At 41.9% G+C, this 12,370-nt stretch overlaps 1 protein-coding gene across 1 annotated transcript; it reads right to left on the bottom strand.

Annotated features, from left to right (window-relative positions):
* Window positions 1-126: 126 nt before the first annotated feature.
* LOC148832306 (uncharacterized) lies at window positions 127-11,423 on the bottom strand. Its single transcript, XM_088918121.1, has 4 exons — window positions 11,305-11,423; window positions 7,031-11,176; window positions 382-6,925; window positions 127-289 (listed from the first exon to the last, which is right to left on the bottom strand). Exons 2-4 carry the CDS (start codon window positions 11,160-11,162, stop codon window positions 127-129), a joined length of 10,839 nt encoding a protein of 3,612 aa, XP_088774247.1. The 5' UTR covers window positions 11,163-11,176; window positions 11,305-11,423.
* Window positions 11,424-12,370: the final 947 nt, after the last annotated feature.

Genomic DNA, 12,370 nt, shown 5'->3' with positions numbered 1-12,370 from the left:
GTAATGGGAGGTGATGTGGTTGTAGTTGAACCTGTAGATGTTGTAGTAGTGGGGGTTGTTGAGATTGTAGTTGAATCTGTAGGTTCAAGTACAGATGTAGATGTTGAAATTTGAGTTGTTGAGAATTTAATAGGAGGTAATGTGGTTGTAGTTGAACCTGTAGATGTTGTTGTAGTGGGAGTTGTAGAGGTTGTAATGGGAGAAGGATTTGTTGTTTTTGAACCTGTAGATGTTGTAGTAGTGGGGGTTGTTGAGGTTGTAATAGGAGGTGATGTGGTTGTAGTTGAACCTGTATATGTTGTTGTAGTGGGAGTTGTTGAGGTTGTAATAGGAGGTGATGTGGTTGTAGTTGAACCTGTAGATGTTGTAATAGTGGGGGTTGTTGAGGTTGTAGTTGAACCTGTTGGTTCAAGTACAGATGTAGATGTTGACGTTTGATTTGTTAAGGTTTTAATAGGAGGTGAAGTGGTTGTAGTTGAACCTGTAGATGTTGTTGTAGTGGGAGTTATTGAAGTTGTAATGGGAGGTGATGTGGTTGTAGTTGAACCTGTAGATGTTGTAGTAGTGGGGGTTGTTGAGGTTGTAGTTGAATCTGTAGGTTCAAGTACAGATGTAGATGTTGACATTTGAGTTGTTGAGAATTTAATAGGAGGTAATGTGGTTGTAGTTGAACCTGTAGATGTTGTTGTAGTGGGAGTTGTAGAGGTTGTAATGGGAGAAGGATTTGTTGTTTTTGAACCTGTAGATGTTGTTGTAGTGGGGGTTGTTGAGGTTGTAGTTGAATCTGTAGATGTTGTAGTAGTGGGGGTTGTTGAGGTTGTAGTTGAACCTGTAGGTTCATGTACAGATGTAGATGTTGAAATTTGAGTTGTTAAGGTTTTAATGGGAGGTGTTGTGGTTGCAGTGGAAGGTTTTGTGTTTGTAATCGAACCTGTAATTGTATTATGAGTAGATGAGGTTGTAATGGGAGGTGGTGTTATTGTAGTTGAACCTGTAAATGTTATTGCATTGGGAGTTGTTGAGGTTGTAATGGTATCTGATGTGGTGTTAGTTGAACCTGTAGATGTTTTTGCAGTGGGAGTTGTTGAGGTTGTAATAGGAGGTGACAAGGTTGTAATGGGAAGTGTTGTGTTTGTAGTTAATTCTTTAGATGTTGTTGCAGTGGGAGTTGTTGAGGTTGTAATAGGAGGTGAGGAGGTTGTAATGGGAAGTGTCGTGTTTGTAGTTAATTCTTTAGATGTTGTTGCAGTGGGAGTTGTTGAGGTTGTAATGGGAGGTGTTGTGGTTGTAGTTGAACCTGTAGATGTTGTTGTAGTTGGGGTTGTTGAGGTTGTAATGTGTGATATTGTGGCTGTAGTTGAACCTGTAGATTTTGTTGTAGTGGCAGTTGTTGAGGTTGTAATTGGAGGTGTTGTGGTTGTAGTTAATGTCTTAGATAATGTTGCAGTGGGAGTTGTTGAGGTTGTAATAGAGGGTGTTGTGGTTGTAGTTGAGCCTGTAGATGTTGTTGTAGTTTGGGCTGTTGAGGTTGAAATGGGAAGTGTTGTGTTTTTAGTTAATTCTTTAGATGTTTTTGCAGTGGGTGTTGTTGATGTTGTAATGGAAGGTGTTGTGGTTGTAGTTGAACCTGTAGATGTTAATGCATTGTGAGCTGTTGAGGTTGTAATGGGATCTGATGTGTTGTTAGTTGAACCTGTAAATGCTGTTGTAGTGGGAGTTGTTGAGTTTATAATGTGTGATATTGTGGTTGTAGTTATAGATGTTTTTGTAGTTGGGGTTGTTGAGGTTGTATTGTGTGATATTGTGATTGTAATTGAACCTGTAGATGTTGTTGTAGTTGCAGTTGTTGAGGTTGTAATGGGATGTGTTGTGTTTGTAGTTAATTCTTTAGATGTTGTTGCAGTGAGCGTTGTTGAGGTTGTAATGGGAGGTGATGTGGTTGTAGTTGAACCTGTAAATGTTTTTGTAGTGGCATTTGTTGAGGTTGTAATGGGAGGTGTTATGGCTGTAGTTGAACCTGTAGATGTTGTTGTAGTTGCAGTTGTTGAGGTTGTAATGGGAGGTGTTGTGGTTGTAGTTGAAGCTGTAGATGTTGTTGTAGTTGGGGTTGTTGAGGTTGTAATGGGAGGTGTTGTTGTTATAATTGAACCTTTAGATGTTGTTCTAGTGGCAGTTGTTGAGATTGTAATGGGAGGTGTTGTGGTTGTAGTTGAACCTGTAGATGTTGTTGTAGTAGGGTTTGCTAAGGTTGTAATGGGATCTGATGTGGTGTTAGTTGAACCTGTAGATGTTGTTGTAGTAGGAGTTGATGAGGTTGTAATGGGAGGGAGTGTGGTTGTAGTTGAACCTGTAGATGTTGTTGTAATGGGGGTTGCTGAGGTTGTAATGTGGGGTATTGTGGTTTTAGTTGAACCTGTAAATGTTGTTGTAGTGGCAGTTGCTGTGGTTGTAATGAGAGGTGATGTGGTTGTATTTAAACCTGTAAATGTTGTTGCAGTGGGAGTTGTTGAGGTTGTAATGGGAGGTGTTGTGGTTGTAGTTGAACCTTTAGATGTTGTTGTAATGGGGGTTGCTGAGGTTGTAATGTGGGGTATTGTGGTTTTAGTTGAACCTGTAAATGTTGTTGTAGTGGCAGTTGCTGTGGTTGTAATGAGAGGTGATGTGGTTGTAGTTGAACCTATAAATGTTGTTGCAGTGGGAGTTGTTGAGATTGTAATGGGAGGTGTTGTGGTTGTGGTTGAACCTGTAAATGTTGTTGTAGTGGGAGTTGTTGAGGTTGTAATGGGAGGTGTTGTGGTTGTAGTTGAACCTATAGATATTGTTGTAGTGGGGGTTGCTGAGGTTGTAATGGGATCTAATGTGGTGTTAGTTGAACCTATAGATGTTGTTGTAGTTGCAGTAGTTGAGGTTGTAATGGGAGGTGTTATGGCTGTAGTTGAACCTGTAGATGTTGTTGTAGTTGCAGTTGTTGAGGTTGTAATGGGAGGTGTTGTGGTTGTAGTTGAAGCTGTAGATGTTGTAGTTGGGGTTGTTGAGGTTGTAATGGGAGGTGTTGTTGTTATAATTGAACCTTTAGATGTTGTTCTAGTGGCAGTTGTTGAGATTGTAATGGGAGGTGTTGTGGTTGTAGTTGAACCTGTAGATGTTGTTGTAGTAGGGTTTGCTAAGGTTGTAATGGGATCTGATGTGGTGTTAGTTGAACCTGTAGATGTTGTTGTAGTAGGAGTTGATGAGGTTGTAATGGGAGGGGGTGTGGTTGTAGTTGAACCTGTAGATGTTGTTGTAATGGGGGTTGCTGAGGTTGTAATGTGGGGTATTGTGGTTTTAGTTGAACCTGTAAATGTTGTTGTAGTGGCAGTTGCTGTGGTTGTAATGAGAGGTGATGTGGTTGTAGTTGAACCTATAAATGTTGTTGCAGTGGGAGTTGTTGAGGTTGTAATGGGAGATGTTGTGGTTGTAGTTGAACCTGTAGATGTTGTTGTAGTGGAGGTTGCTGAGGTTGTAATGTGGGATATTGTGGTTGTAGTTGAACCTGTAGATGTTGTAGTAGTGGGGGTTGTTGAGGTTGTAATGGGAGGTGATGTGTTGTTAGTTGAACCTGTAGATGCTGTTGTAGTGGGAGTTGTTGAGTTTGTAATGTGTGATATCGTGGTTGTAATTGAACCTGTAGATGTTGTTGTAGAGAGAGTTGTTGAGGTTGTAATGGGATCTGATGTGGTGTTAGTTGAACCTGTAGATGTTGTTGTAGTTGGGGTTGTTGAGGTTGTAATGGTAGGTGTTGTGGTTGTAGTTGAACCTGTAGATGTTGTTGTAGTTGCAGTTGTTGAGGTTGTAATGGGACGTGTTGTGGTTGTAGTTGAAGCTGTAGATGTTGTTGTAGTTGGGGTTGTTGAGGTTGTAATGTGTGATATTGTGGTTTTAGTTGAACCTGTAGATGTTGTTTTAGTGGCAGTTGTTGAGATTGTAATGGGAGGTGTTGTGGTTGTGGTTGAACCTGTAAATGTTGTTGTAGTGGCAGTTGCTGAGGTTGTAATGGGAGGTGTTGTGGTTGTAGTTGAACCTGTAGATGTTGTTGCAGTGGGAGTTGTTGAGGTTGTAATGGGAGGTGTTGTGGTTGTAGTTGAACCTATAGATATTGTTGTAGTGGGGGTTGCTGAGGTTGTAATGGGATCTAATGTGGTGTTAGTTGAACCTATAGATGTTGTTGTAGTTGCAGTAGTTGAGGTTGTAATGGGAGGTGATGTGGTTGTAGTTGAACCTGTAGATGTTGTTGTAGTTGCAGTTGGTGAGGATGTAATGGGAAGTGTTGTGTTTTTAGTTAATTTTTTAGATGTTGTTGCAGTGGGCATTGTTGAGGTTGTAATGGGAGGTGATGTGGTTGTAGTTGAACCTGTAAATGTTGTTGAAGTGGCAGTTGTTGAGGTTGTAATTGGATCTGATGTGGTGTTAGTTGAACCTGTAGATGTTGTTCTAGTGGTAGTTATTGAGGTTGTAATGGGAGGGGGTGTGGTTGTATTTGAACCTGTAAATGTTGTTGTAGTGGCAGTTGTTGAGGTTGTAATGGGAGGTGTTGTTGTTATAGTTGAAGCTTTAGATGTTGTTGCAGTGGGAGTTGTTGAGGTTGTAATGGGATCTGATGTGGTGTTAGTTGAACCTGTAGATGTTGTTGTAGTAGGAGTTGATGAGGTTGTAATGGGAGGGGGTGTGGTTGTATTTGAACCTGTAGATGTTGTTGTAGTTGCAGTTGTTGAGGTTGTAATGGGAGGTGTTGTGGTTGTAGTTGAAGCTGTATATGTTGTTGTAGTTGGGGTTGTTGAGGTTGTAATGTGTGATATTGTGGTTTTAGTTAAACCTGTAGATGTTGTTCTAGTGGCAGTTGTTGAGATTGTAATGGGAGGTGTTGTGGTTGTGGTTGAACCTGTAAATGTTGTTGTAGTGGCAGTTGCTGAGGTTGTAATGGGATCTAATGTGGTGTTAGTTGAACCTATAGATGTTGTTGTAGTTGCAGTAGTTGAGGTTGTAATGGGAGGTGATGTGGTTGTAGTTGAACCTGTAGATGTTGTTGTAGTTGCAGTTGGTGAGGATGTAATGGGAAGTGTTGTGTTTTTAGTTAATTTTTTAGATGCTGTTGCAGTGGGCATTGCTGAGGTTGTAATGGGAGGTGTTGTGGTTGTAGTTGAACCTGTAGATGTTGTTGCAGTGGGAGTTGTTGAGGTTGTAATGGGAGGTGTTGTGGTTGTAGTTGAACCTATAGATATTGTTGTAGTGGGGGTTGCTGAGGTTGTAATGGGATCTAATGTGGTGTTAGTTGAACCTGTAGATGTTGTTGCAGTGGGCGTTGTTGAGGTTGTAATGGGAGGGGGTGTGGTTGTATTTGAACCTGTAAATGTTGTTGTAGTGGCAGTTGCTGTGGTTGTAATGGGATGTGATGTGGTTGTAGTTGAACTTGTAAATGTTATTGCAGTGGGAGTTGTTGAGGTTGTAATGGGATCTGATGTGGTGTTAGTTGAACCTGTAGATGTTGTTGTAGTAGGAGTTGATGAGGTTGTAATGGGAGGGGGTGTGGTTGTATTTGAACCTGTAGATGTTGTTGTAGTTGCAGTTGTTGAGGTTGTAATGGGAGGTGTTGTGGTTGTAGTTGAAGCTGTATATGTTGTTGTAGTTGGGGTTGTTGAGGTTGTAATGTGTGATATTGTGGTTTTAGTTAAACCTGTAGATGTTGTTCTAGTGGCAGTTGTTGAGATTGTAATGGGAGGTGTTGTGGTTGTGGTTGAACCTGTAAATGTTGTTGTAGTGGCAGTTGCTGAGGTTGTAATGGGATCTAATGTGGTGTTAGTTGAACCTATAGATGTTGTTGTAGTTGCAGTAGTTGAGGTTGTAATGGGAGGTGATGTGGTTGTAGTTGAACCTGTAGATGTTGTTGTAGTTGCAGTTGGTGAGGATGTAATGGGAAGTGTTGTGTTTTTAGTTAATTTTTTAGATGTTGTTGCAGTGGGCATTGTTGAGGTTGTAATGGGAGGTGATGTGGTTGTAGTTGAACCTGTAAATGTTGTTGAAGTGGCAGTTGTTGAGGTTGTAATTGGATCTGATGTGGTGTTAGTTGAACCTGTAGATGTTGTTCTAGTGGTAGTTATTGAGGTTGTAATGGGAGGGGGTGTGGTTGTATTTGAACCTGTAAATGTTGTTGTAGTGGCAGTTGTTGAGGTTGTAATGGGAGGTGTTGTTGTTATAGTTGAAGCTTTAGATGTTGTTGCAGTGGGAGTTGTTGAGGTTGTAATGGGAGGTGTTGTGGTTGTAGTTGAACCTGTAGATGTTGTTGTAGTAGGAGTTGATGAGGTTGTAATGGGAGGGGGTGTGGTTGTATTTGAATCTGTAAATGTTGTTGTAGTGGCAGTTGCTGTGGTTGTAATGGGATGTGATGTGGTTGTAGTTGAACTTGTAAATGTTATTGCAGTGGGAGTTGTTGAGGTTGTAATGGGATCTGATGTGGTGTTAGTTGAACCTGTAGATGTTGTTGTAGTAGGAGTTGATGAGGTTGTAATGGGAGGGGGTGTGGTTGTATTTGAACCTGTAGATGTTGTTGTAGTTGCAGTTGTTGAGGTTGTAATGGGAGGTGTTGTGGTTGTAGTTGAAGCTGTATATGTTGTTGTAGTTGGGGTTGTTGAGGTTGTAATGTGTGATATTGTGGTTTTAGTTAAACCTGTAGATGTTGTTCTAGTGGCAGTTGTTGAGATTGTAATGGGAGGTGTTGTGGTTGTGGTTGAACCTGTAAATGTTGTTGTAGTGGCAGTTGCTGAGGTTGTAATGGGAGGTGTTGTGGTTGTAGTTGAACCTGTAGATGTTGTTGCAGTGGGAGTTGTTGAGGTTGTAATGGGAGGTGTTGTGGTTGTAGTTGAACCTATAGATATTGTTGTAGTGGGGGTTGCTGAGGTTGTAATGGGATCTAATGTGGTGTTAGTTGAACCTGTAGATGTTGTTGCAGTGGGCGTTGTTGAGGTTGTAATGGGAGGTGTTGTGGTTGTATTTGAACCTGTAAATGTTGTTGTAGTGGCAGTTGCTGTGGTTGTAATGGGATGTGATGTGGTTGTAGTTGAACTTGTAAATGTTATTGCAGTGGGAGTTGTTGAGGTTGTAATGGGATCTGATGTGGTGTTAGTTGAACCTGAAGATGTTGTTGTAGTAGGAGTTGATGAGGTTGTAATGGGAGGGGGTGTGGTTGTATTTGAACCTGTAAATGTTGTTGTAGTGGCAGTTGCTGTGGTTGTAATGGGATGTGATGTGGTTGTAGTTGAACTTGTAAATGTTATTGCAGTGGGAATTGTTGAGGTTGTAATGGGATCTGATGTGGTGTTAGTTGAATCTGTAGATGTTGTTGTAGTAGGAGTTGATAAGGTTGTAATGGGAGGGGATGTGGTTGTAGTTGAAGCTGTAGATGTTGTTGTAGTTGGGGTTGTTGAGGTTGTAATGGGAGGTGTTGTTGTTATAATTGAACCTTTAGATGTTGTTCTTGTGGCAGTTGTTGAGGTTGTAATGTGAGGTGATGTGGTTGTAGTTGAATCTGTAAATGTTGTTGTAGTGGCAGTTGTTGAGATTGTAATGGGAGGTGTTGTTGTTATAATTGAACCTTTAGATGTTGTTGTGGTGGGAGTTGTTGAGGTTGTAATAGGAGGTGTTGTGGTTGTAGTTGAACCTGTAGATGTTGTTGTAGTAAGGGTTGCTAAGGTTGTAATGGGATCTGATGTGGTGTTAGTTGAACCTTTAGATGTTGTGGTAGTAGGAGTTGATGAGGTTGTAATGGGAGGGGGTGTGGTTGTAGTTGAAACTGTAGATGTTGTTGTAATGGGGGTTGCTGAGGTTGTAATGTGGGGTATTGTGGTTTTAGTTGAACCTGTAAATGTTGTTGTAGTGGCAGTTGCTGTGGTTGTAATGAGAGGTAATGTGGTTGTATTTGAACCTGTAAATGTTGTTGCAGTGGGAGTTGTTGAGGTTGTAATGGGAGGTGTTGTGGTTGTAGTTGAACCTTTAGATGTTGTTGTAATGGGGGTTGCTGAGGTTGTAATGTGGGGTATTGTGGTTTTAGTTGAACCTGTAAATGTTGTTGTAGTGGCAGTTGCTGTGGTTGTAATGAGAGGTGATGTGGTTGTAGTTGAACCTATAAATGTTGTTGCAGTGGGAGTTGTTGAGGTTGTAATGGGAGTTGTTGTGGTTGTAGTTGAACCTGTAGATGTTGTTGCAGTGGAGGTTGCTGAGGTTGTAATGTGGGATATTGTGGTTGTAGTTGAACCTGTAGATGTTGTTGTAGAGAGAGTTGTTGAGGTTGTAATGGGATCTGATGTGTTGTTAGTTGAAACTGTAGATGTTGTTGTAGTTGGGGTTGTTGAGGTTGTAATGTGTGATATTGTGGTTTTAGTTGAACCTGTAGATGTTGTTCTAGTGGCAGTTGTTGAGATTGTAATGGGAGGTGATGTGGTTGTGGTTGAGGCTGTAAATGTTGTTGTAGTGGTAGTTGCTGAGGTTGTAATGGGAGGTGTTGTGGTTGTAGTTGAACCTGTAGATGTTGTTGCAGTGGGAGTTGTTGAGGTTGTAATGGGAGGTGTTGTGGTTGTAGTGGAACCTATAGATATTGTTGTAGTTGGGGTTGCTGAGGTTGTAATGGGATCTGATGTGGTGTTAGTTGAATCTATAGATGTTGTTGTAGTTGCAGTAGTTGAGGTTGGAATGGGAGGTGATGTGGTTGTAGTTGAACCTGTAGATGTTGTTGTAGTTGCAGTTGGTGAGGATGTAATGGGAAGTGTTGTGTTTTTAGTTAATTTTTTAGATGTTGTTGCAGTGGGCATTGTTGAGGTTGTAATGGGAGGTGATGTGGTTGTAGTATAACTTGTAAATGTTACTGCAGTGGGAGTTGTTGAGGTTGTAATGGGAGGTGTTGTGGTTGTAGTTGAACCTGTAAATGTTGTTGTAGTGGCAGTTGTTGAGGTTGTAATTGGATCTGATGTGGTGTTAGTTGAACCTGTAGATGTTGTTCTAGTGGTAGTTGTTGAGGTTGTAATGGGAGGGGGTGTGGTTGTATTTGAACCTGTAAATGTTGTTGTAGTGGCAGTTGTTGAGGTTGTAATGGGAGGTGTTGTTGTTATAGTTGAAGCTCTAGATGTTGTTGCAGTGGGAGTTGTTGAGGTTGTAATGGGAGGTGTTGTGGTTGTAGTTGAACCTGTAGACGTTGTTGTAGTGGGGGTTGCTGAGGTTGTAATGGGAGGGGGTGTGGTTGTATTTGAACCTGTAGATGTTGTTGTAGTAGGAGTTGATGAGGTTGTAATGGGAGGGGGTGTGGTTGTATTTGAACCTGTAAATGTTGTTGTAGTGGCAGTTGCTGTGGTTGTAATGGGAGGTGTTGTTGTTATAGTTGAAGCTTTAGATGTTGTTGCAGTGGGAGTTGTTGAGGTTGTAATGGGAGGTGTTGTGGTTGTATTTGAACCTGTTAATGTTGTTGTAGTGGCAGTTGCTGTGGTTGTAATGGGATGTGATGTGGTTGTAGTTGAACTTGTAAATATTATTGCAGTGGGAGTTGTTGAGGTTGTAATGGGATCTGATGTGGTGTTAGTTGAAGCTGTAGATGTTGTTGTAGTAGGAGTTGATGAGGTTGTAATGGGAGGGGGTGTGGTTGTATTTGAACCTGTAGATGTTGTTGTAGTGGCAGTTGCTGTGGTTGTAATGGGAGGTGTTGTTGTTATAGTTGAAACTTTAGATGTTGTTGCAGTGGGAGTTGTTGAGGTTGTAATGTGGGGTATTGCGGTTGTAGTTGAACCTGTAGATGCTGTTGCAGTTGGAGTTGTTGAGGTTGTAATGGTAGGTGTTGTCGTTGTAGGTGTAGTTTTGGCTACAGTTGTGGGAGGTTCTGTAGTAGTTGGTGTAATTGCTGCTGCAGTAGTGTGAGGGGCTAAAGTAGTAAGTGTAGTTACTGCTGCAATAGTGGCAGGTGTTGTGGTAGTTGGTGTAGATGTGGCTACAGTAGTGGGAGGTGCTGTAGTAATTGATGTCGTTTTACCTACATTAGTAGGAGGTGTTTTAGTAAGTGTAGTCTTGGCTACAGAAAAGGGAGGTGCTGTGGTAGTAAGTGTAGTTGCTGCTGCATTAGTGTTAGTTGATGTAGTAGTAGGTTTAGACGTTGCTGCAGTAGCCGTATGTGCTGTAGTAGTAGGTGTAGAAGTGGTTGCAGTAGTGGGAGGTGCTGTAGTAGGTGTAATTTCAGCTGCAGTAGTGGTAGGTGCTGTAGTAGTAGATGTAGTTGTAGCTGAAGCTTTAACATCAGTAGGTACTGTAGTACTAGGTGTAGTAGCGGCTGCAGTAGTGGGAGATGGTGTAGTAGTAGGTTTAAATATAGTAGTGGGAGGTGTTCTAGTAGTTGGTATAATTGCAGATACAGTAGTGCGAGGTGCTGTAGTAGCAGGTGTAGATGTGGCTGCGATAGTTGGAGGTGTTGTCATAGTACGTGTAGTTCTGGCTACAGTAGTATTTTGTTTTGTAGAAGGCATAGATGTATTTGAACAAGCTGTAGTGGGAGGTGCTGTGATTGGAGTGGAAACTGTTGCTGTAGTTTTAGTGGGAGTTGTTGAGGTAATGCTAATGGGAGGAGATGTGGTTGTAATGGAAACCATAATTTTACTTTCATTGTTAAATATTGATGTTTTAATCAGAGGCTTTGGGGTCATAGTGGAACCTTCAGTTCTTGTTGTAGTGGGGATTGTTGAGGTTGTAAAGGGAGGTGTTGTGGTTGTTTTAGAATATGCTATATCTAGTGCTGCAATTGTAGTTGTAATTGAATTTGTAGTTGTATTGTGAGATTCTGAGGTGTTAATGGGAAATGTTGTAGCTTCTGAGAGAGTGATGTTTGATGCTGCAGATTTGGTTATAGTGGGAGGTTTTGAGGTTGTAGTGGAAAAACTATTGGATTGTGTTGTTGTTGTTGACAGAATGGTAAATGTTGTTTGCCTGGGTGTTGTAGTTGTATTGTTTGGTGTTGCTTCTCCTGCACGGAGAGGGGCTGTGGCTGTAGTGGAACCTGTAGTTCTATGTTGCATTAGTGAGGTTGAAATGGGTACAGCTGAGGTTGTGATCACAGGTTTAATTGTTGTTGCAGTAGGAGCTCCAGGGGGATCTTCCCTCATTCCGATTGTTGCATCTGTGGTGGAAAGAGTTTTCTGTGTTAATTTATTTATGAATTACAAATTTCTATTAAAATTATTAACAACTGATGTGTCTCTTTCAGTAAGAAACATGAAAAATGGAAAATTCTCCTCAGGCACTTACTCCCAGACTGAATACTTGTTACATCCACTGAAAGCTCCCCAAGATATCCTGTGGAGTTCAGGCCATCTTGAAAGACTTGCACTATGTCCTCATTACTGGGGGAACTGTTGTCACTTTGAAGCTTCAGTGTAGACTCAACAATGACCGATCCCCTCCTACAAGGTGAACAATGTGGAAATTAGTTTGTTGACACATCTATACAGAAAGGGGAAATCCCTGTCTTTTCAGGATGCTTTGATCACACAGGGGTCCTAAGTCAGATGACCCAGGAGGTGTCACACCCTCTGCAGCCAGAGGGCGCTCCTTCTCTGTCCTGTCCCTAGTTTCTGGTCTGCTGTCCTTCCTGTCCCTCTCTTTCCCTTGGGCTGTATATTTCCGGGTCTTGCACTCTGTCCTCGCTCAGCATTGACGTTCGGATGTCCTGAGACCCGCCTAGCACTAGAGCGCCCCACGTCCGCTCCCTGAGGGCATAGGTTTCTATACGGCACTCCTGAACTCTTTGCACTAATGAGCCCGGGCCTTTTTCCCGTCTCGCCGCTACGCATATGGGTCTTTTTCCACTCTCCTGCTCCCCACGGTTAGTCCCTTTGGACGTCCGTGACAGGAGGTGAGGTCCAATAGAGGAGACCTGACAGTTGTCTGGCTGGACCTAGCTAATGCATATGAATCCACCCCACATAGTTTGATTTGGGTTGCTATGGAGTACTATCATATCCCACACCACATCAAGGGGGTGATCACCAGCTACTATGGAGGAATCAAGGTACTACACTTGTACTATTTCCCCTATCTTGTTCATCATGGGAATGACCCTCATAATAATAACAGCAGAACAAGCAGTCATGTACCCACCGACCATCTTTTAGGGGGTTCATCGATGATCTTACAGTAACAACTACATCCTTTCTGTCCTTTGTGCAGGCAAGGTGGGTTTTGAAAGCACCAGAGGACATAGCAACCTGGATGAGAATGAAGTTCAAACCAAGGAAGTCAAGATATATGGTGATCAGGAAAGGTAGAGTGACCCAGAAATATAAACTCCAGATCCAGGGTGAAGCCATTTCAT

This window comes from Atractosteus spatula, chromosome 6 (genome assembly GCF_055471065.1).
Source record: "Atractosteus spatula isolate fAtrSpa1 chromosome 6, fAtrSpa1.hap1, whole genome shotgun sequence".
NCBI classification, from domain to species: Eukaryota; Metazoa; Chordata; class Actinopteri; order Semionotiformes; family Lepisosteidae; genus Atractosteus; species Atractosteus spatula.
This window is presented reverse-complemented; position numbering and strand designations above follow the sequence as displayed.